At 37.8% G+C, this 26199-nt stretch overlaps 1 protein-coding gene across 8 annotated transcripts in view; it reads left to right on the top strand.

Moving 5' to 3' along the window:
- Positions 1–26199, top strand: part of NLGN1 (neuroligin 1) — a 768195-nt gene that overhangs the window by 415234 nt on the left and 326762 nt on the right. For all 8 annotated transcript variants that reach the window (XM_087872510.1, XM_034438951.3, XM_034438960.3 and 5 more), the window contains one exon: positions 17487–17639. In XM_087872510.1, coding sequence (XP_087728636.1) covers positions 17487–17639 — 153 coding nt within the window. The remainder of the gene's footprint in view (positions 1–17486; positions 17640–26199) is intronic.

The following is a 26199-nucleotide window of genomic DNA, read 5'->3' as shown; positions in this document are numbered from 1 at the left end:
AATAGCTTGACCCCCTCCTTTTTGTGGCAGCCCCTCAAATATTGGAAGACAGCTATCATGTCTCCCCTGGTCCTTCTCTTCACTAGACTAGCCATGCCCAGTTCCTGTAATCGTTCTTCATATGTTTTAGTCTCCAGTCTCCTAATCATCCTGGTTGCTCTTCTCTGCACTTTTTCTAGAGACTCAACATCTTTTTTATAGTGTGGTGACCAAAACTGGACGCAATATTTTAGGAGTGGTCTTAGTAAGGCTTTATAGAGTGGTATTAGTACCTCGCTTGATCTTGATTGTATCCCTGTGTTAATGCAATTTAGGATTGCATTGGCTTTTTTGGCTGCCGCACACTGCTAGCTCATATTTAGCTGGTTGTCCACTAAGACTCCAAGATCCCTCTCACAGTCACTGCTATTAAGCCTGGTTTCACCCAGTCTATATGTGCACTTTTTTTTAGGGGTGGTGGTGGTTTTTTTCATCTTGGAATGATGATGATGAAAACCATGTGACCGTACTCTTCCAAAGTCACACTTGAGTCCTTTAGATTTCACAGCAGTTTCCATGTTTCCCCTTGAGCAAGAAACTTCTCTGGCAAAATAAACCATTGGATTTTTAACATTCCCCTTTTTCAAACAGTGCTCTTCTACAGACCACCACAAATTATGACCCACCTAGGCTTATGAAACGGATTGGCTCAGTTATTTAAAAGACTTATAAGCCACAGGGTAAATGTTTATTAGATTGTTGAAAACACTCATGTTCTTACAGCCTCACATGAATAGCAAAATAAAGAAGTCGATCTGTTCCAGAGGGGCCATCACAATTAGATGGTGACCACATTAGCTTTGTAAATTAGAGGGTTTACAGACCTATCCTAAGGTGATGTCTTTTCAGGTAGGAAAATACCTTCGGGATCCAACTCACACATTAAAAATTATGTTCTCTGCTGCTTTTTACCCACAGTCACACTTTCTTACACATTCTATGACAAGTTATTAATTATTTCCATAACCCTATTAACATTCAAAACTTTGAGAGCAATTCCCTCATTAACACTGGCCTTTCCTATACTATCAAAAATTAATAAATGGATATTGTGGGATATTAAGAGGTTCCTAATCCTAGTTTTTATTTGGCTCACAGTTTGGGAAAGGCTGTGCTGTTTACAGATCTTGTTGAGAAATTACTTCAAAGATCAGCTCTTCAGACTGTTGTGGCTTTTCTAATTTGTCACATAATTGTGGGGCAGGCACTAATAGTGAAAACATCTGTCAGATTAATCAGTACCTTTCACTCTTTGGGGAAAAAAACAATCTCTGCGCAAAATGAATTTAGCTAGCAGTGACAGGAGAAGTATCAGAAGTAACTCACTTCTTTTTATGGAATTGATTGAGTAGTCATCTATTACTTCTATTAGTAACAGATGACTACTGAAGTTAGTAATAGTGAAGTTCTCTAAAGTTGTGACAAATTATCTTTAGAGGTTCCAGAGTCTTTGTTAAACTTTGAGAAATGGCACAGAATATTCATTTCCAAATATTATTTCACTGAATCATCTATCTATCTATCTATCTATCTATCTATCTATCTATCTATCTATCATCTATCTATCAATCATCTATCTATCTATTTATCTATCTATCTATCTATCTATCTATCTATCTATCTATCTATTCAGTTGCCTTTTGCCTAAGCAGTAGAACTTCCTTAGGATAGGTTAATTCGGATGCAAGAAGTCTCAATTGAGAGACCATTTACAGTTACACTAGTGATGAAAAAGACAGGTCCTTATACTTAACACTTGTGACCAGTGGTGGGATTCAAGTAATTTAACAACCGGTTCTCTGCCCTAATGATTTCTTCCAACAACCAGTTTTCCAAACTGCTCAAAAAGTTAACAACCGGTTCTCCCGAAGTGGTGCGAACTGGCTGAATCCCACCACTGCTTGTGACTGTCATAGCATCCCTGCAGTTGTGCATTTGAGATTCAGACATTTCACAATCAGTGGGTGATTATAACCATCACAGCATCCTACAGTCACGTGATCGTCCTCTGCATACCCAGCGTCTTTTTTGTATATAACTCTTATTAAAACTTTTAAATAAGAGTAGTCAATAAAAAAGTAAAATCACCAACTTGCGGTCATGCCATGCCTTGTTTAATGACCATGGGTGACTCCCTTAACAACCATGGCACAAGTGAGGTCATAAAACCATTGGGGTCCAATAATAATAATAATAATAATAATAATAATAATAATAATGCCAGAAGTTTGGATTTGAGTACAGCAAAAACCACTGGGAACATCAGGTTGAGAAAGTTTTAGAGAATGAGAAACTCAAGATCTTGTGGGACTTCAGGATTCAGACTGACAGGCACTTGGTCCACAACACACCTGACATAACAATAGTTGAAAGAAAAAAGTATGGTTCATTGACATTGCAATACCTGGTGATGCACGGATTGAAGATAAGCAGCAAGAAAAAATCACAAAGTACCGGGACTTGCAAATTGAAGTGGAGCAACTGTGGAAAAAGAAATTGTGTGTTGTCCCAATTGTAATTGGAGCCCTTGGAGCAATACCCAAAGGGCTACCTCGTTATTTAGAAATTCTAAATTTACCAGACTTGAACATTTTGACTCTACAAAAAACCACCCTACTCGGAACAGCTTACATCCTCCGACGATACCTTAACAGTTCCTAGGTCCTTGGTTAGGACTCGAGCTGCTGAGCTACTAACCAGCCTCAAAGGCTGTGAATCTCACCAAAGATTAACAACAACAACAACAACAACAACCAGAACAACAACAACAATAATAATAAACCAATAAAGATTAACCAATAATAATAATAATAATAATAATAATAATAATAATAATAATAATAATAATACACTTTATTGTCACTTAACGCCCAAAAACCAGGTCCAACACACATAATCCCCAAACACACTCCCACTCACCACAATTCCCCACCCCTAAACCACCCAAACATCCACTTAACCACCCAAATATCTCACTTAATGACTGCATTGCTTAGCGATGGAGTTGATAGTTTGATTTGTGGGTCATTATTTTTATAGTATGCACAGTTCTAATTGCTGGATTACTAGGAAAACACCTAGGAGATTATTCTGAGCAAATTGTACTACCCTGACTTTTCTATACCTATAGTTTCTCATTATTTTCTGAATGAACTTGCAAATCATTTGGAAAAAAAAGATTATAAAATTATAATTGAGAGCAGCGACCCAAGATGACAATTTTGGCAGATGTCTCATCATCTGTAAAGAGATGTAGAGTGTTCATCCTTCGTTACACTTAAATATTTATTTTGGCCAAAATAAAGAAAGTCATTAGAAGTTACAAGAGACATAGATGAGCTCACTTGTGTTACATGGGTTTGAACTGAAAAGTGGGCACATGTTTTCTATCTTGTCCAACCACCCCATCTTCCTCCCCTAGTCCTGCGACACACAAAACACACAAGAGAAGCTTTGATCAAACCATCATGACCAATTTCTATCATTCACTATGGACATCCCTGCCTGAGATCCCGTTGTCCCTTCTACAAATTATTGTCATTGTTCAGAAGTTCTACTGTAAGTTCTAAACAAGCCTATGATTTGGGGGCCGTACACATAATGTGACATTTCTCCAAATGGTCTCATAGCTGGAAGAATAAACACAATGATCACACTTCTGGTTTTTTCCTCCTCCTTGTAATTTTATAGGAGGGATATGAAAGTAGGGCTCTTGTGTTTTTGAGTGTTGCCTTTTGCCACTCCGCACACCCTATGTTGCATGGAGCAATCGAAAAGCAGAATGATTTCCAAGGAGCAATGAGACACGGACCAAATAAATCCTAATAAAATAAGACAGCAAGGAAGGTAACTAAATCTGCTTACTAAACTCAAGAAGTGTAAATTCTTATTCTGTATAAAAAAAGTCATATCAGTGGATCAGTCAGACATCGTATCCTTTCCCCATTTTGGAGCGCTGCTTTACTGTATTTAAACCAATTCTGTAAGAAGAAGTGAACTGTTTTTCTTTTCAATGTTCCTTTGCCTTGCTCCTTTTTTTTTAAAAAAAATGCTGATATCTCTATATCCAAAGAGTATCGAGAAAAGCTTTGAACTGTTCCCTGAACCGAACTCTAATCAGACATATATCTCATCTAATCAGACATATATCTCAATTTTAATTATAGGAAGGTCTCTTCTATGATTCTTGTCAAGCTGACATATAGTTGACATTTACTGATCCCAAAAATTGTGATAAGATCTGAATATTACTCGGATGGGAGAACATCTGGAAATCTAGGGTTCAAAGATCAATTGGGAAAATATCTCCCTCTCCCTCTCTCTGTCTCTCTCTCTCTGTCTCTCTCTCTCTCCATGTAGAATAACAAACCGTTTGTGAAAAAATCTAAACGGGCATATCATGAAGTCACCAGAAATCAAGATCAATACATAGAAGAGTTTATATTCATCTTCACAAAATAATATAACACATTGTTCTCAACCTTGGCAACTTTAAGATGTCTGGCTGGCTGTGGAATTCTGGGAGTTGAAGTCCAGACATCTTAAAGTTGCCAAAGTTGAGAAATGCTAATATAGTAGACACATTTCAGGTTAATTATCTGTTTTGTAACTACCTTCCTGAAAGAGTATTAGAAAGAACATATAAAATTTATTACCCTAATTTATTGATTGTAGTTAACATTGAGTAGTATGTTTTTTATTAGAATTGCTAGCATGACAATGTCATGGAACAAAGTGCGCTTTGAGAGCGTATCAAATTTGATTCATCTTTTGAATCTGAAGCAAGGCCCCTATGGGTTGGCATGGGAAAATGAGAATGTATTTTTTGGAAACTTCTAAACAGAATTGTGTGGGCGACTATGTGTATTAATCTGAGGTACTCAGTCAATTCTATGCTTCAGGATTCAAGTACACTTTTATACCGCATGAATGGATGATACAAAAAGCCTTAAATCTCTTTTTATATCCATGAAAATATCCCAAGTTAAAATTTCACATTATTTGAGCTTTCATTTTGCTATTGTTTTACATTTCCCTCCTTAGGGAAGTTTGCACTGCATTATCAGTGTATTACATATTGCATTAGTAATACTTGAAGATATGGGAAGAATAACTTCTGACAATGCATTCAGGAATGAAGTTCCCATATAAATTTAAGCAATGAAGAGTCTTCCAGCATTTCTATTGTCTGGTAGTGCATAATGTGAAGTCTTCTGTTTAATTACTGTTTTTCTTTCCAGAAAACTTCTTTTAAGTCTAAAACCCTTCTATTGCATATTTCAATATTTATGGTAAATTTATTCTAAATGTAGTTCATCAATCATCAGCTTGAAAGGGGTTTAACATAAATAGCATCATGACCCCTGTATTTATGGGTTCCTTGGTACTCTCTGAGCTTGGTGATCTTCTTGCAGACTTTTCATTACCAAAGTAGGTAACATCATAGCACTAATATTTACCTAGTTTCATAAGGAAATATCGGCAAGAAAGCCACCAATCTCAGAGCGCACCAAGTTTCACATTGAGCTACAAGTATTCTGTTCTGTCTTATATATTTCCTTGCTCAGGTCAGATTTGTCTTTAGTCTAGATGGACTTCTCCTGATGGGGTGTCATTTGGATTTATTGGCTAGAATTTCTGAAGGTTGTGGTTCTCACATAGCTGGAAGGTACTATCTGACCGATAGAAAGACAATTGGTCCAAACAAGAAGACAGAATTTCTCTCTTCCATGAACCAGAAAACTATAACTAATTTGACTAATTTCCAATGGCCTGTAATGAATCTCTCACTATTTTAAAGTGGCCACCTTGGATTTAATTTGTTTTCATTGGCATCGTTGATCGAAGGAGTCCGTAATTACATGGAACAGACAGTGGGAAAAGACTGGTTAGTTATCTGGTAGAGGAACCATTAAACTATTCAGGAAGCTCTAGGCATATATTTGAAAGTTTGTGTTTTCAATATTTTATTTACTTTTCTTTCTGGACTAATCAGATATATCAAATATTACAATTCAGGGCTGTTTGCCTCCATTTCTGCAAGATCTCTCTCTCTCCCTCCCTCTCTCTCTTTCTCTCTCTCTTTCTCTAAATAGCAGCCCATTCTACATCCATCACTCTGTGTGTCTTAGAATTAAATCATTTAAGGACCTCTTTTGCCTTTTGAAACCTTCCCCCATGACTCTTAACAACAGCAGAAAAAATTGCCATAAACCACTCTTGTGACATCATCACTTCACTTTTCCTTTGAGGAAAGAAATAAAAGTTGCCCATTCATGATTTAATTTATTCATCTGGATTGTCCTCCTGAAAATTAATCTCTTGTGTCTGTACTAGAATTGATTTTCCTAAGGTAGCTCTTATTTTATGAATAAAGGTGGTGGCACAATGGTGAGAATGCAGTATTGCAGGCTGACTCTGCCCACTGCCAGCAGTTCGATCCTGACCAGCTCAAGGTTGACTCAGACTTTCATCCTTCTGTGGTTGGTAAAATGAGGACCCAGATTGTTGGGGGCAATATGATGACTCTGTAAACCGCTTAGAGAGGTCTTTAAAGCACTATGGAGCAGTATGTAAGTCTAAGTGCTATTTGCTATTATTAAAGATCTGTCATCGTCCTGAGAAATTTTCCTGCTATTTCAATTATTCAACTGTCTTTAATAGGATGCTTATGTAGCTATTAGACTTTGTTTATTTGCAGCCCAGTGCCAGTAGAGCACAGGTAGAAAAGTAAAAATACAGAAATGCAATAATGAGGCTAGTGCAAATGTCTGTAATACAGGCATCTGATGAAGCACACACTTTGTTGTTTCTTTGTGTCCGGAGTCATAGAGACATTGTTTGTCCAGTTAGGTAGCATCACAGTATCAGGACAGGGAGGGCATGACACCATGCCAGAGCAAATCCCTTCCAATAGTTAGGTACTTTAAATATAGTGAAGTATGTCATAGAGAAGTTTTCAGAATTGAATCTGCCCTGGCTACTCAAATAAACAGGAAATATGAAGAGTCTCATGGACCTTTGCTAATATACAATCTCATGGGAAGAAGTCTGCTGTTGTTACCTCTTTGCAGGCATCTACATCTTAATTACATGAAGTACTGTGGAAATATATTTTCAAATGTCAAGAGCAGAATCTTGTAATGGCACAAATAGATTTATGAGCAGCTTCCTCCGATTATGAATTCTTTTGAAGTTATTCCTTCTGACATGGCAATGTAAGAGAGGAAAAAAGCAAGCTTGCTTTAACATTCCATAAATAACCAGAACAACTCTTGAGTGTATAACCTTTCTTGGGCTGGAAGATCCCAGTTGGACTTTAACTAAAATGTAGGGAGACCCAGTCTAGATAATGGATGGGTCCAGGACCAAGAATTAGATGGGTCAAGAATAAAAGTCACGTTTCAATTACACAGTTAGTGAAATTTCTCCCTCGTGTATTTAATAGTTTTCCTCTTCTGTCACATTAAAATATTAAGTTCATCATAAATTATGGAATAGCTTGAAGAACAGTGCCAAGGCTTTGAAGGCTATAAGTTGTATTTGCTTGGTTAGGTATAAAATGCATGGGTCTGGTTTGAAATGGCCTCAAAATCTGAAGTAGGATCAACTTCCAACTTAACTGGGGATGTACCAAAGGATAATTCTGTCAGGTTGATTCATGTTAATTTGTTTTAAGATAATATAACTTGCCTCCCTTCATTTAAAAGAAAGTCTACCATCAGTTGTATAAAATGCCAAAGTTTTCTGGAAGCCTGTTTAGCTGATAGGCTGTTGGCCAATATTAATGCCAAGATTGAATTACACTAACATACAAAGAGATTTGTGGTTCCTTTCTCATCTTCCATTGGGATAAAATAATTACATATCTGTAATTTGCTAGTCTTTAGTTGCTGTTTAGAAAATTGGAGTGAACAAAGATTTTCATCTTAAAACAAGAATTTGCTTTTGGAGAGGGATTAGTCCAGATCTGTGCTTCCATTTTTTTTTTTTAAGTCTGCCTTTTGGAAAAACAGAAAACAATGTTGTTCCATACTCAGTATTTTTTTCCTTCAGATATTTGTGCTTCTCTTCAGTCTAAACATACAAAGTTTTTTCAAATGTTGCTCCTTACGTAGTTTTGGGAGCACATGAAAGGTTTCACATATATTTGTGAAGTCTTCTTCACTGTAGTCAGATTCTACTCATGGATCATTCATTAATCTCACAGAACATATCCACACACCACTATTAAGTTGTTCTTTTTCCATACTGATTTGTTAGTTGAGAAGTCATGTCCAATCCATCACGATCCCATGGACAACATTCCTCCAGGCCTTCCTGTCCTCTACCATCCCCCGGAGACTATTTAAGCTCACGCCGACTGCTTCAGTGACTCCATCCAGCCACCTCGTTCTCTGTCGTCCTCTTCTTCTTTTGCCCTCAATCGTTCCCAGCATTAGGCTCTTCTCCAGTGAGTCCTTCCTTCTCATTAAGTGGCCAAAGTATTTGAGCTAGCTAGACTCTAAGTCTGTTTTAAATATCCTGTCAGGAATGAGACACTGTAACAACCCAGTACGAGTGGATTCTCTTTGTGTCTCTTTGTTCCGAGTATGCCATCTTCATGGAATGTGGAAACAAACCTTTTCAATTGTGTCCCATTTCTATGAACTAGCTTCCTCAGTCATCCAAATGCCCCCTTTCCTATTAGTTTAGTGGTCTTGGAAACTGTAATGCTGTGAACCTTTTCTCTCTCACAATAAAGTATTTCTTTTTGGCTTGACTAATTGATTAATTTGATGGATAATTCCTGGTGCTACTTTTATGTGGTTTTAATAGGCTTTGTTTTTATTGCATTGTTTTAAAACTCACTTATAGAAGTCAGAATGTATGCTGTTCAGCATTAGTCTGACCTTTAAATGCAGTAAAATTTAAATAATAATAATAATAATAATAATAATAATAATAATAATAATAATAATAATAATGAAAACTTTTGACAACAATTTGCTGAGATTTCAATCCAAAGTGAACTACCACATCTCCCCCCTTGGACCATTTCCCAGCTGTTTTACCCTCTCACATCTGTTCTGCAAAAAGCAATTGCCGGTCAATTTCATTTCAGTAGATGTGTTTAATTGGATTTATATATCTTTTTTACACACATGCAACATTTAAATGACACTCCCTCACTCTCTCTCTCTCTCTCTCTCTCACTCACGCACTCACTCCCCCCCTCTCTCTATATATATTTTAATTTGATTTATATGCCGCCCTTCTCCGGAGACTCAGGGCGGCTTACAATGCGCTAAGCAATAGCCTTCATTCTTTTGTATATTTTATACAAAGTCAGCTTATTGCCCCCACAAACTGGGTCCTCAATTTACCTACCTTAGAAAGGATGGAAGGCTGAGTCAACCTTGAGCTTTGGTGAGATTCAAACCTGCAGTAATTGCAGGCAGCTGGTCTTAATAACCAGCTTAATAACAGGGTGCCTTAGACCACTGTACTACCAAGGCTCTTGGTATTCAAATCCGAGTAAGGGTATGGCTAGTTGATGAGAGCTAAATAGCTTGAAATAGAACTAGAATAGAAGCTAGTCTCCCTTTATTTCTTTATCAGCAAAATATAGTATAGTTGTTTTTTTTTTAGCAAAATATAAATTGTATGTATGTATGTATGTATGTATGTATGTATGTATGTATGTATGTATATCTATCAGTAGTGGGTTTCAAATCCTGGTGCTACTGGTTCGCTATTGGGAGCATGCAGCACTTCTGTGCATGCACAGAAGGTTCTGCACATGTGCAGAGCATTTTTGATGATGGGTGGATGGGTGGAGCCTCCCACTACTGCCACTACCAGTTTGCCCAAACCGGGGCGAACTGGTAGCAACCCACCACTGATACACACACACACACACACACACACACACACACATACACAGAGTATATACACACACTTCCATTGCAGACCTTAAATGTTGAGTGTGCCACCCAGCCATCAAAAAGTCACCCATCCTTGACCCAAAAGTGTAGATGAAATCTATCCAAACCAAAACAAGTAGCACATTTTCTTCTGATATATCTGTTCATCAACCATTGACGTGCATTGATGTTCTAGCTACCATCTTCCGCTGTTGACTTACATCTTGCTTGTAGTTTGTAAAACTTCCTAAATTTTTGTCACACACACATAAACACGTCACCTCCATGGCACTTAGACTTTGTTTCTACAAAAAATTGCAAGATCTAATCTGGGTCGATCACTGGGACCAGAAGTTTAGTCTTCTGAGTTTTAGATTCATGCTGGAGGATGGGCTCCCCATGAGTCTGCTAGAAGTTTCCTGTGGTCTGCTAGAAGTTCCTGAGGATGGGCTCCAGCACAAACTTGGAAAATTAAATGCTTGGTCCCAGTGACCAAGCTAGATTGGATCCTGCAACTCTATCCTGGGACACGTATATTGCCTTCATTTGCTACAAATAATTCTTTGTGCCTAAATGTAGATATCTATTTTTGTTGAAATTGGTTTTAATGCCCAATTCTTTTATATAAACTGAAAGGGATGAAGATATGTCTACAGTGTGTTTCAGAGGTACTGTCAGAGCTTTCATAACTCTGGAAAAAAATTGAATCCTCTCAATTCCTTTTTCCCTATGTCCTTTCTGAGTGGAAAGAACCACTTTGCTTCATAGAGGTGGATTTCTTGTAGGTCAGCAGTGATATTTTTGACAGTGTAGCATGCAGAAAATTTATTTCATCTCTATTCTTATCTGCTATGGCATGTGGATAAATTGAGAGAAGTTTGCAGTACTGCCTGTCCTTAACCTTTTGGAGCATAATATTCAGAAGGAAGTCATAAAAAAAAGCATTATGGAGGCTGAATTTATTCACAGAGCTCTTTATAACTGGAACTTGATTTCTTGCTAGAATACAAGGTTCAGGAAATACAGTAGATGTGGCTGTTTCTCCGAAGACAGTTATTTCATTTGCCCCATTTGCCCAGATAACCCAAATGGTGCTACCAAGGCTTCATTACTATTCACAGTCGGTGCTCTGTAATTCAATGTAATTTTAATTAAAGATGAATTCTTAAACAATCTCCTCCTGCGCTACCTACAAGCATACAATTAGCTGCTTACAGCTTCTGCTGTGAGCCAGTCATTTAGTGGTTCTCAAATTAATAATTTATTTTTTGTCCCTACATTTTGCATTCATGGTAGGAAAATAAGAAGCCAAAGCTATAGGTAAAAAGCCATCATGGAGAAAAATGTTGGAGGAAGTGGGAAATATACCCTAGGTATTCTAATTAATGTTGAAACACATCAAATAGGTGGTTCCACAGGCAAAACTAAATGTCATTTCAACCTGTAGTTTAATGCACAAATTGCCAGTGACACCTTTCTAAAAGAGGAACAATGATAAAAAGATGTGCAGATTTGCACAACGTAAACCAAAAGGCAAGTTTAAAAGCACTCCAGAGTAGTTGTTATCCTACAAATACTTGGGTAAACAGGTGAAACTTCACTTGTTTATTTATTTATATCCTGCCTTTATTATTTTTTGTAAACAATTCAAGACAGCGAAGATACTTAATAGTCCTCCTCCTCCTCCTCTTTTCACCACAACAGAAACCCTGTGAGGTTTGGGCTGACAGAGAGTGATAGACCTCAAAGTCACCCAGATGGCTTTCTTGCCTAAAGTGGAACTAGAACTCACAGTCTCCTGGTATTGACCCCAAAGTCACTCAGATGGCTTTCATGCCTAAGGCAGGATTAGAACTCACAGTCTCCTAGTGATTGACCCCAAAGTCACCCAGATGGCTTTCTTGCCTAAAGTGGAACTAGAACTCACAGTCTCCTGGTATTGACCCCAAAGTCACTCAGATGGCTTTCATGCCTAAGGCAGGATTGGAACTCACAGTCTCCTGGTGATTGACCCCAAAGTCACTCAGATGGCTTTCATGCCTAAAGTGGAACTAGAATTCACAGTCTCCTGGTGGTTGTCCAAAGTCACTCAGCTGGCTTTTATGGCTAAGGCAGGACTATAGTCTCCCAGTTTTTAACCTGGTGCCTTAATCACTAAGCCAAACTGGCTTTTAGGATCCCATGAAACCAATGGGATGGGGAGTTCCACAACTGGAATGCTATCACTGATAACCTTTCTCCTGGCTGCTGAACCAAACCAACTGATGCAATCGCTGATCTTAATGCACGTCCTGAAAGGCACCCAAATTAAGAAATATTCATTATATTCCTCTAAAGAGAAGACTATCACCTGGTGAGCTATACATTTCCTATTTGTTCTTCTGTCCAGGCACTCTGTTATTCAGTCAGCTTATATTCTTTATTAATCCCTGCAGAACAATTGCATGGCAATAAAATACCATAGGGTATTTATTTATTTATTTATTTGATGTGTTTATATGCCGCCCTTCTCCAGAAGGACTTAGGGCAGCGAACACAAGTTAAAAACATGTACAACAAAATAATAAATAATAAAACCCAGAATCAGAGTCAGCCTATTTGCTTGAACAGCCAAGTCTTCAGATCCCGACGGAAGGAGCAGAGATCAGGAGCCATCTGGAGCTCAGTAGGCAACTCATTCCAGAGGGTGGGAGCACCCACAGAGAACGCCCTACCCCTGGGCGCCGCCAGATGACATTGGCTCGCCGTCGGAACCCTGAGGAGAGCAGCCCTATGTGAGCGAACAGGATGGTGAGAGGCAGGCAGGAGAAGGTCCTGCAAATATCCCGGACCTAAGTCATGTAAGGCCTTAAAGGTGAGAACCAGCACCTTGAAGCGGACCCGGAGAACCACTGGTAACCAGTGCAGCTCATGCAGGAGAGGTGTTATATGGGAGTAACGAGGGGCTCCCGTAACAACCCGTGTGGCTGCATTCTGGATCAGCTGGAGTCTCCGGGTGCATCTCAGGGGCAGGCCCATGTAGAGGGAATTGCAGTAATCCAAGCGGGAAGTAACCAGGGCATGAGTGACAGTGCGAAGGTCATCTCGGTCCAGGAAAGGCATAAATCAGAGAGAGGGATTCCCCCCTCCTGCCCCAACCAGGTCTCCGTGATACAGGCCAGGTCCGCACCCTCTTCATCAATAAGATCTCGTATGAAGGGGGGCCTTATTCACCATGGACCTGGCATTCACATACACCAGATGGAGAGGGTCCCTCGCTCTCGCATCCCCAGGAAAGCAGGGTGAGCAGGAGGCATGGGAGCAAGTCACCACCCGAATGCATCTGGTGTGATGCTCCCGACCCCTATTTCCATTTCTTCTGCCCCATCCCACCATCACAGGTATAGAATGTCCCACCCCTTTCCGAACATCCTCTACGACTCCCAATCCCCCCAATCCGCCAGGACCATCAGAATATTGATCAACATTCTGTGGAATTTTATGATTTTCATCAGCTGTCCAAATGTAAACAATAACAGAGCCTGTGTGTAACCCATGTGCTGTACATAAGACTACGTTCAATCCCCACCAATCATTGCGAGACCTCTAAAAGCAATTTGGTTAATGAAGAGGCATACCCTGTACTTCAATTGTTTAGGACTATACAAGTGAAAAACAGCGTCTTGAATGTTGCTCAGACACATGAAGCAAACTAATAAGGCTGTTTCCAAGATTGTTATTAGGAGGTAACCTACAGTTTGTTCCCTTTAACTGACAGACCAAGTTAGCTAGCTCACTCAGCTTAATAACAGGGCCAACCCTGCTTTCTGCTCCTGTATCCATCGGGCCTCCTGTTGATATTTAGATGTTAAACTTCTCATGGTAGAGTTTTAGCTTTATTTTATTTTTTCTGCAAGACGCCATTAATATTGACCTATATAAACATTAATACATGACCATCAGAGTGGCTTTAGCTCACTAAGGAGAAGTTTGGAAATGTCAGGGCATTGCTGAGGTTTAAGCTTCGGTTTTGCTGCTGATTATAGCTTCTCTGTGTTTTGTCAAATAGGGGCTCTGTATTTCATCAACAAGAGCTTATTCCTCTCCTCCTTTCTTCTCCAACTAAATTAGCTCTTTTCTTTTCTTGGTTTAAAACTAATCAGCCAGGCTTCAAACCAATCAAAATTTAACTAAGGAAAAACAACCAGTTCTCCTTCTCAAATCTGTTTGGGTATTAAGTTGGCCTATTAACAAACATTAAAGACTTTTGGTGATCTAGATTTTAAGGGGAATAGCTGATTCAGAGCAGACGTGGGTGTGCACTGTCGCATCTGCCAGCACCTTCTTAAATCAAATGTGCTTTTTTTTTTTTTCATAGGCAGTCGTGCGAGTCCAGGAAAAGACAAAGTTTCTTTAAGGAGTTGCTGACAGTATGACGTCCACTCCCACTGTGCTTCAAATCAGCTTTTTCCCTTAAGATCCAGATCATTACATAACCTTAACAAACTTTGTCATATGTATATGACAAAGTATATACTTTGTATATATGTATATGTATATGTATATGTATATGTATATGTATATGTATATGTATATGTGTATGTATATGTATATGTGTATATATATATATATATATATATATCTCCCAGCAATTAAAGCAATTTGAAAGGAAGGCATGATTTATTTTGAAATAAATCACCATAACTCCATAAATGCAAATGTTCTTGTTCTAATACAAATCTCCTCCTCTCTTTTCTGTTCTCCTTACAATCAATTGGATGATAAAGTTAGTGTGTCTTTTTTCTATGCAAGTGAATTAGCAGTGCAAGGGAAAAGCTTTATTGATCTTGAATTTATCATGTCCAATTTTGTGATAAAGTTCCATGCCAAACTGATTAAACCTCCCTTTATTGTGCTTATTCCAATTAAAAAAAAAAAAAAACTTACAGGTAGCCCTCAATTTATGACCACAATTGGGACCAGAATTTCTGTGCTAAGAAGTGATATGACTTGCACCTGATTTTATGACTTCTTTTGCCATGCCTCTTAAGTGAACCACTGCAGTTGTTATATGAAGCATGTGGTCATTAAAGAAATCTGGCTTCCCCCATTGACTTTGCTTGTCAGAAGCCATCTGGGAAGGTGAACAAATTGTGATCACATGACCCCAGGTTACAATGCAACCATTGTAAATACATGTTGGTTGCCGAGTGCCCACATTTTGATCACTATAATTGTGAGGATGCTGTAACAGTTGTAGCGTAAGGGCTGGAGGTCATGTTTTTCAGTGCCGTTGTAACTTCAGATGGGCACTAAACAAATGGTTGTAAGTCAAGGACTACCTCTAAACCATCCATCTTTTTTTAGGTCCTTCAAAGTTTAGATGAATTTTTTCTGGAAATCTAACAATTTCATCCTATTCCCAGCCCTGCAGCTTTCTTGCCTGATTTGCATGGACCTCCATTCCTTTCAAAGATTACTTGTAGACTACAATTCTGCCATCTCTTGTCTTTTCTCACCTAGCCAGATGGTTTAATTAGAAATTTATGACAACATTAGAAGGAAACAACTAGTTGGAAGGGTAGCCTTGCAGGCATACACTGTTTCCTTATTCATTTCCCCAAGCTTTTTCTTGGAGGACTTTCTTTTCAGAGTTAGATATGTCTGCACCCATACATTGCACAGATAGTAAGAGAGGCACACATTGGGATAGTTGATCAATATTTGTATCCTAATCTGGACAAAATAAACTATGGAAACTGATGATGAGGATGTTGATACAAAGCAATCATCCAAAGCAATTATTGTTTTTTAATCTGCTATGAATTCAGGATAATGCATGAAGAAATATCTTCAGAAAGTGTCTCGAAAGCCATTCCCGACTTTACGTGGTCAATTTTAAACTGTGTTATTGCTCAGTTTTTTCTAGATGCCAAAAATTCTAGCTCATTTGTAGGATAACCTTCTCAGCTGTGATCTAACCATTTGCTCTGTCTGCATCCTGAAGATGTTTCTATCTACCTACCTACATTCTGATTGCAATTGTAACCTAATTCATTGTCTCGAGTGCTACTTTGCACAGTTTATAAAAAGTCCAGGAATACCAACAATTCTAGGCTCTGGACAAATAGAAAAACATCTAAAACAGTGATTCTCAGGACCCAGCCATTTATCGTAGCACATCCAGGGATGGTAGATTCTGTTGGATTTCTGGATTCCTTGACATTACTTGTGATCTCAAGGAAGCTATATTGTTGTTGAGGAAGCAGTACATTTTCAAGCTGACAGACTGAAAGTCTGGCATCTAGATCCATTTATATATATATATATATATATATATATATATATATATATATATATGTATGTATGTATGTATGTATGTATGTATGTATGTATGTATATATATATGTGTATATATATATATATATATATATATATATATATATATATATATTCCATATATATATATATATTATATAATATATATAATCCAGATGATCAGACGAGCCTTTTAAGAGTCAGATTTGTGTTTGTGACTTTGAGTGCTATAGTTGATCCCTTAAATTATTGCTTTTAAGAGTCAGTTTTCTAAGATCAGTGGCCACATAAATTGTACACGTACAAAGTTTAGATTGTCTAAGCAACTGACATTTATCATTCTGGATTTTCAGTGTAGAGGCGTTCTGGAAGGAAATAAACCCAGATTTCTGTAGGATGTTTCCTAAATTCAGACAATGAATCTAGAAGCAAGAAAAATTGAAACAGTTCCAAAGTACAATAATTCTTAATTTCCATTTTTGAACAGTCATGTTTAGGCTTCATAATAACATGAAAATATCATGATCTGATGCTTATTAAAAGAAAACACTGTAATAGCTACTAAAGTTCAGTAAATGAAAAGGTAAAATTGCTTGAAAATTGTTTAAATGTTAAAAAAAATGTGGTTTGCCATTGCCTTTTTCAAGGTTTGTTCAAGTCATGTAACTTCTTAGCAGCAGAAATTCTGGTCCCAATTGTGTTCATAAATTGAGGACTACCTGTCAGTTTTTTCTTTTAATTGGAATAAGCACAATAAAGGCAGGTTTAATCAGTTCGGCATGGAACTATCACAAAATTGGCCACTCTAGCCTAGAGACCTGAGATTTCCTGATGATTCTTCATCCAAGTACTAACAAAATCCTACAATACTTACCTTTCCAAGATCTTCCAAGTTTGGATAGATGTTACGTACCTCAGCCAACAGCAAATAAAGTTTCTCTCTTTTTTTGTAAATAGTTTTTTTTTAAATTTTTAAACAAACAAACATACAATGCATTATTAATCATTCAGTGTGTCATCTGAGTACATATTTTGTATCCTCTACTTCCTCCTCCATCATTTTCTTACTTTATTTCTATCATATCTTTATACTTTCATTTAAGCAAATAAAGTTGTAATAATTTATGTAGGTTGCTTGGGAAACATTAAAAAAAAACAGCTTAGGAAAAAAGGAAAACAACTTAAGATGTCTACGCACGTTATAACATTCTTGAGATATCATGTTTCTTAATATTTTTCTTGCAGACATTCGAGATAGTGGGGGACCTAAACCAGTCATGGTGTATATTCACGGAGGGTCTTACATGGAAGGCACTGGAAATTTATATGATGGCAGTGTGCTCGCAAGTTATGGCAACGTGATCGTCATCACTGTCAACTACCGACTTGGGGTACTTGGTAAGCAAGATTTTACTTTAACACTTGCCTTCTGTGGTTCCCTTTCTCTTGTTGAGAAGGTTGTAGAAATAGATGTAGATGTTGAGGTGGATTTAGATGTAGACCTCAAGAGAATGTGGTTCTTCTTCTTTTTTTTTTTTGTGTTGCTCTATATTAAAGGAAATATTTTTATTTGGCTGATTTGAATTGATCGTTGCATGGAGTCACCTGAGTTGCATTCTGTTCTGATGGCCAAGAGGAAAAAAAATCGATCTTTTGGAATTATATGTGGTTGCTGCCTGCACGTATTTGCTGTGAACTTTAGAGTCATTAGTTGTACATATTGTCAAGTAATCTAAAGTGAATGGCAAGTGTTAAGATGAGATGCAATTCTTTCTGTTTGCCAGGAGACAAAAACGTGAATACCGTTCTGACAGGTTCATTATGCATTTCTGGATAATAAGAATGTTTTGAGAAATGTTAATCACTGCCAGTGTCAGCTTTTATATTTAGCATGGCACCTTAAAGCAGAAATGTATTACTACAGCTTAAGAGAATTCCAGCTTCCAGAAGAAATTATTTCAAAGGGATAATATTTTGTAGCTTTAGTTATGGAAAAGTACATTGAGGCTGTGTTCATTACATGAATACAATCGAATTGGAAAGTCTGTTTCTTAGTCTAGGTTTAGGAATCAGCTTTCCTCAAACTGGCCATAGCTGGAAAAATTAAAATCTCTTTCAAATCAGTTGCAGTTTCTGGTGACTTCATGAACACAGAGATGTAGTTTTCTTGAAGAGAGGTCTATTGGAATTGACTGTTGCGCGATGTGGTAACTGCATGTATTTGTATTTCTTTCCATTTTTATTATCCAGTCTAGGACATTAGATTGCAGAAGGATTAGATTAGTAGCTGTAAATGCTTCTAAATAATGAATTTGACCTTTTGCTTTCCGAGTTCCTCTGAAGAGCATCATAAGATGCATTTAATTCTATGGACAGTTTTCAACAGTTTTAGACACATAAGAGTATGTAATGCAGAGTGATGAAGCGATGTGTGATTTATAAACTCTGGTTTGCCTTAAACTGAGGGAAGATTACTTGGTCATGTGGCTTAACTTTAGATTGTTTCTTCAACACTCAACGTGGGCTTGTGGTTTCCTGTTGTTGGCTCTTTTGTAGAAATCATCTCTCTGCTTTTATTGGGTGATTACAAAAGGATGTGCTGGCTTAAAGATTTTTTAAAAATGAGATTTCACTTCCCTTGGTGTTGGCTTTGAATGAAATCAATCTTCAGTTCTTGAAATTTCTTCACCTGGGAATCCTTCCCTTTTTTGCTGGCAACATGAACAATGCAATTTAATAGTTGTGTGTAACACAAAGTTCAGTATCCAGACCTTTGCTTTGATCTGTATCACGTATCTTTGCATGACTACTTAATGTATTCTTCACTTCCTCAGTGCAATTAAATATTGACTCAAAATCTCTAGAGACATGTTATGCATTAATTTAAAACAATGTGTGCGGTCAGCTTGCAGAATCATCTTTCTGTTTAGCATAAATTTCTTGTTTCTGTTTTGTGTGCTTCTGGGTACAGGATGTAGGATAGCTCTGCTTACAGTGCATACAGCCATTACATTTTAAATCTATAAACTAAAATATAAATGAGGGATGGGTGAGTAGATATATTATCTAGAACAGGACAATGTAATTATAAATTTGGAAATACTTTCTACTTAACAGAACAAAAGTAATTATATGCAATAGGTGGTAATATACAATCTGGTCACACATTTGTTAATCCAACTGATAACCCTTAGTTTCCCTTGCTTAGTGGAACAGCCATGGGGTAGTAATACTACAAAGCTTTAAAAAGAGGCAGAGAAGATTATATTAGTCAAGATTCTCCTGAGCTCATTACAAGCTGAACATACAGCTTTATCAAAATGTAAACCCAGGTAATCATGGATTCACTGACTGCATATCGTACTGGCTTTCATTTCTCCATATTTTTTTTCTCTAATATATATTTTTGAGGAAATGAGGTATTGGGGAAGGACTGGTGGAAGAATACTGATAGTTCACTCCTTCTGAATGGTGATCCCTCGGGTATCCTGGTCCCAAACCATATGCTGTTCCTTCCAAAGCAATAGATATACAGGGATATCTATTGCTTTGGAAGGCACAGCATATGGTTTGGGACCAGGATACCTGAGGGATCACCTTTTTGCAAGAGACACTGCCCGTCCAACAGAATGAGCAGAATGAACATGCTACAGATCGCTAGTCAAATAATGTCAGCTGCCAGAGACCAGAAGACAAGCTTTTTCCTCAGTGGCCCCTGCCCTATGAAATACCCGCCCTTCAGAGATTGCACTGGCCCCAACCCAGTAGTGGGTTTCAAAACCCATCACTACCGTTTTGCTCATGGGCACATGCACACTCGCATGTGATGCTTCTGCGCATGCGCAGAAGCGTCTGAGCAGGTGGGCGGAGCCTCCCGCCACCGCTGCTACCAGTTCGATCGATCCAGGGCAAACCAGTAGCAACCCACTTCTGTCCCAACCCTGTTAGGTCCTAAAAACCTGAAGCTTGAGGTGCTAAATGTGTCAAGGGTCTCATTACTGGCAAAGTATCTGGCTCCTAAGTATATTTAATTTGGATGGTTTTAGTGTTTTTGTTTGTTTTAATGTTTCTATTGTTTTAATATTTTAATGGTAATACACACATTGAATCACTTTGGCATGAAATGTACAGTATGATTAGTATATTGCGAGGGGAAATAGGATGAAGGAAGAATAGGTATGTTTGCTGCCTTGAGTTATTTATTAAAAAAAAATAATAAAGGTGGGATAAAAATAATGTAAAATATAAAATACACGTTTAAATGGGGACCAGCTATTTTAATTCCTAATTGGAGAATTTGATCAACACACTCAGAGTGATGAAACTGAGATAGGTGGCCGTATTAATTGAAAAAATAAATAAATAACCATAGCCCCATTAATAAAATATGAAATAAATCAATTCCCTGGCGCTGGATAATCCACATAATCACAGACATTCAATCACAATAGACTTCCCGCTTACTATTTATTTCCCCAATTTTGTATATGTAATATACTTGGAAAAACTTTAAAGTTTGCAAGATTTCTGAGCTTCTTTGGAACACTTACTGGTAATTTAAACTGCTATAAGTGTTCTATAAGAAAGTCCTGGAAAGTCTAGTTAAAGGAAAGGAACCTATTCCCCTTTAAATTGTTAAAAAATGGCTATTTAGTTTGAAATCTGAAGCTTCCATTTTTAATTATTTGTTGTCATTGTTTATATAAGTATCTTGATCAAATTCTCTGATTAATTAATTAAAATAGCTGGTCCCCATTTAAACAAATATTTTATATTATTTTTATCCCATCTTTATTATTTTTTATAAATAACTCAAGGTAGCAAACATACCTAATCCTCCTTCATTCTCCTATTTCCCTCACAATATACTATTAATTGTAAATTTCGTGGCAAAGTAATTCTTAGTTAGAGGACTATGAATCCTTGTTCTGGTTAGAATCCAGTGTGTTGAATCTAGGAATTTTCAATGCAGAGTGCAATGACACTGCCTTTCTTATCTAGCCTTTTTTTTTTTCTGAAATAAATTAGGAGCCTTCTGTCCAGATCTTTTAATATTTCCTAGAATTGGCACTTCATTAACATATGGGAATAAGCTTTTTGAATCATTTATTCATTGCAACTACATATAACTTGTGAAAGAATGTAGAGGAAGCTTGGCAGGAACTGTTGAATTGTTACAGGAAGAGTTTCAGAAATGATTATCCAGTCCTGAGAAAATATGAGAAAGAAATGCAAAATAATCCTGCCTGAATTTTGTTTGGAATAAAATAATGGGGATAAACTATGGTAGGCTTTTGAGATTGTTATTTTATGTTTTCACAATAACAGCATTCTTTGTTTTCTGCTATCCCTATTTCTTGACTTTGACTACCCCAAAGGTTTAATACAATTGCCTTTCTGAGTAGAATCTCCCAAAGCAGTTTACAAGTACTGTAGAAATTGCAAATAATTCTACAATGAATCTTGTAGAAAATCATCTGAGTAGTTGGGGGTGATTATTCTGTGAAATCCAAAAATACAACTTTGTAGGCTTCTGTGTGATTCTGTTTCAAAATTTTATTTGTCTAATTCATTATGAAACATACTCTAAATTCCACACACTCGTTTATGAGAGAATAAATCCAAGTTATTAATGAAAAAAAATAACTATCTAGCAAATTGGAAATATTGTTTCTCTGGGTTTATTTATTTATTTTTTTTATTTTAATTTGATTTATATGCCGCCCTTCTCCGGAGACTCAGGGCGGCTTACAGTGCGTTAAGCAATAGCCTTCATACTTTTGTATATTTATACAAAGTCAGCTTATTGCCCCCACAAACTGGGTCCTCATTTAACCTACCTTTAGAAAGGATGGAAGGCTGAGTCAACCTTGAGCCTTGGAGAGATTCGAACCAGCAGTAAATTGCAGGCAGCTGTGTTAATAACAGGGTGCTTTAAACCACTGTAGTACCAAGGCTTTGAGGAAGAAACTGATTTTCTTGTTCCAATTTTTTGCACGAAGAATTACTGATTTCCTGTTCTATGGCTCAGAGTTAATCCTCCTGATATTTTTTTATCATGACAAATTTGGAATTCGTGATCATTCCTAAAGTTTGATGATTTAAGAAGTGACACTGTTATTTTTCATTATGATCTTGGCAGATATTTCTAAGGACTTCAAGTTTTTGAATTATGTTTGCTGTCCTGAACTGAAACAATATAATTTTGAATGATTGCTGAAACTACCAGTATACCAAGGCATTAAGAAAGAAGAAAGATCTGTTTTTTAAAATAAATAATATTGAAATATTTTTGAAACATTTTAAATATGGCCTATCTGAGCTGCTACATCACTTTCAATGCTTCTTTTTTCTTCTAACCAAAGCTTGGAAAGGCAGATGACAGTGCCAATATGAGGTAGTTTAGAACTAGCATGAATTCAACTGTCACACATCTGTTCATCATGAGGATACAATCACTTGCAAGCTCCCCAAATCAATTGTTCATGACTTTTCTAACCACTTCATTATTTTGAGGAATTAGACAATATATAAATGAAGCCTACAGTTTGATAACATATATTTTTCCATATACTACGGAACAGGTAATATGGGGGTGGCATGAAGATAATGATTGATTCAGAGAAGATTAATATGCTCTGGATAAAGAAATCAACTGTTTATTTTAGATGGTGCTGTATGCTATTGAAGAATAAGTGCATAATCTGAACTTCATCCTAAACTCTATTTATACATTTTCCTGTAGCAGACTCATAGTGTCTTCTTCCTTTCACTTACTGCAGAGAAAGACAAATTGTTTCTGATGGTGCTTCTTGTGAGAAGAGATAGCAGCATCCTCATGTCTAGTCATGGCCCAAAGAATGTGCATACTCAACAGGTCTTTTGAGGGCTTCCTAATCTTTAGAAGATTTTCCTTCCCTTCCCTTCCATTTCCAACAGTTGGGAATAATGCTGATGTACCTACCACGTTCCCTGGTATCTAGCAACATCCCTTCCTGAGTTGCTGGATTCCATTGCCAGGTTAGCAGTGGGGTGCCTGAGTCTGATTGTCCTTGGAGACTTTAACTGCCACAGGCAATAAAGTTCCTGGGTCCGCTCAGGAGTTTGACCTCTATAATAACCACGGACCTCTCCTATATGATAGAAGGCTCAACATTCACTAGAGTTGAATGGTTGTTAGATCTTGAGTTCTTTTGTCTCAGGACAGTTGCAGTGTGATTTGATATTGGAGGATTTTACCATCAATCTGTTTTCCTAGACAGGCCACACTTTGGTTGCTCTCCAAGTCATTGGGATCGCCCACGTTAACAAGGAAAAAGGGACTGTTAGCTTGGCTCGCCCATTGATAGGGCCTGTTGGGTTCCTGACGGAGTTTGAAGTTCTTCCCAAGGAGAAGGCATTTCAGTTCTGGATCAGATTGCATCTCTGAACTTTCTATCCTGTTTATAAAATAAGTCCTCTCATGATTTTTCAGGATGCTCGTAATATAAGCCCTACCCTCAAAATAAGCCCCAGTTAAGATTGTCAGCCAGATGGGTGCATTTAGTACCGTATTTTCCCCAAAATAAGACCTAACCACAAAATAAGCCCTAATGCATCTTTTGGAGCAAAAATTAATATAAGACCCGGTCTTATTTTCAGGAAAACATGGTATGCAAAACAAAACATTTTTTTCTGCTGTCTAGTACCCTGTTTTCCCCAAAATAAGACATCCCCTGATAATAAGCCCAATCGGGCTTTTGAGCGCATGGCAATAAGGCCAAGCGCTTATTTCAGGGTTCAAAAAAATATAAAACAGGGTCTTATTTTGGGGAAAACATGGTATGATTGAATATTGTGAGCCAAGAACCATATGTGTGTGTGTGTGTGTATGCATGTGTGTTTGTGTGTATGTATATTTATATGTATCTAGGACTAAATAATATTTTCTAAGTCTTTATTTTATTTATCCATTTAAGTTTTCATATAATTACCAGCATTTTATTTTTAAAAAATGATAGAGCTTTTATTGCAGTGGTATTTATTATCATCCGATTTAATAATCACTTGTAGTACATTAGTCCAAAATTGAGATGTCAGTTGATGTTGTAATTGGAAATGTTGCCACTAAGCTGCACTCATGAGATTTGGGGGGGGGGGATATTGAAATCTCACCAGACCTCCACATTCTTGCATGAGAACTTGTGTGATTGAGTTCTCTGAGACTAGAAATGAAAATGTTTTGAAAATATTGCAGAAAAAGAACAGATGGTCATTTTTGAGATCTCAAATAAGCAACTAGCATCCTTTCCATTAAACTGAGAATTGAGAATAGGATCAAATGCACACAAGGGGGAGAGATGTGGAAAAAGAAAATATCAGAGCAAGAAATAATGGCTTGCCAAACTGCTGTGATAGTGAATCTATGGCCTGCGTGCCATAGGCATGTAGAGCCATGTCTCCGGGCACGCAAGCCGTCACCTGTTGCTTTTTCGGGTTCTGTCAGGCCAGCCAGCTGATCTTCACGCACACGGGAGCACCAGAAACCAGAAAAGCAGCCACCCAGTGTGCATGCATACGCCGGGAAGATGATCTCTGGTTTCTGGCACGCATGCATGTGCAAAGATCAGCTGGCCAATGCGCATGTGCACCAGTGGTGGGTTCCAACCAGTGTTACCACCGGTTCTCTTCGCGCACGTACATTAGATTTCTGCCCAGCTGAGGCGCGGCAATCCACTCTGCCGCGCCTATCAGCTGGGCTAAAAAACGACAAATAAAGATAGGTATAACTCAGGGTGGGAGGGCCCAGCTCACAGTCATAGAGAACCGGTTCGCTGACATCACATCATCACCACTACCGGCTCGCCCGAACCGGGCATAACTGGGAGCAACCCACCACTGATGTGCACGCCGTAAATCATCTTCCTAGCACATGCATGCACACTGGACGGCTGCTCTTCTGGTTTCCAGCACGCATGCTCCCATTTCTTGGAAAGGTTTGCCAACACTGTTCTAGGAGAAGTGCAGATAAAAATGCACAAGGTAGAAGAGCTGTGTAAGAAATGACATGTGGGAAAAATAATAAACTAATCCAGAAAATGAAAGGAATGAACCTGGGGTATGAAGAACGAGGAAGTGTACAAAATCAAACAGGACAATGTTGCATCTTCTCTGCGGTGTCCCTTTGCTTATCCATTCCGCAACATCTTTAGTGCTGAACTTGCTGTGCTGGAAAACGTCATGCCGAAGAAATGTTTTTTTATTTAATTCATTTATTAAACTTACATCCTCCTACAAGCTGACAATTCTTGGAAGCTTTCAGAGTAGCCAATGTACAAAAGTTAAAGTATTCCCAGCATGATGAAAATGAGTAACACCATAAAATCCCCACCAACAACAAAAATTGCACTATAGAAGTTATAATCTCTTTTTACATATCAGAACTGAATAACTGAAGGAGGAGAGAAAAAAGCCATTACCATCATGCCAATGATAGAACTTGAAGGTTAAGTCCTAGGCCCATTTGGGGAACTACCTACCTCATGCCTCTGTCCCCAGCACTTATACTGTATTTCTATTTATTGATGTGCTTAGACCAGGGTGTCAATCTTGATTTCATTGAGGGCCGCATCAGGGTTGTGTTTGACCTCAGGGGAGGCATGGCCAGGATGGGCAAGGCCAGCTTGACATTGTTGCGTAATTTTAAGGATCAGACTCAATAATTGATTTAAGAATAAAGTATTCAAACAAAGCACTGTTTATTTACAGTAGGCATTCTATATTCACTGAATAATTGCAGATAGAAGCAAGTAGGAGGTGCATACAACTCCTTTTATACACACAAGGCGGAGCAAGATGTGGGAGTGGTTACATATGAATATATTAAGTAATGAAGAATAAATTAACCCCTAATATCCTGAACATATATATACTATTTACAAATTGGAGAATAAGGCATTTACTTGTGACAGACATCACT

The sequence above is a fragment of the Pantherophis guttatus genome, chromosome 6 (assembly GCF_059756535.1).
Source record: "Pantherophis guttatus breed Tessera chromosome 6, ASM5975653v1, whole genome shotgun sequence".
In the NCBI taxonomy this organism is placed as follows: domain Eukaryota; kingdom Metazoa; phylum Chordata; class Lepidosauria; order Squamata; family Colubridae; genus Pantherophis; species Pantherophis guttatus.
Note: the sequence above shows the minus strand (reverse complement) of the source record. Positions and strands in the feature narration are given on the sequence as shown.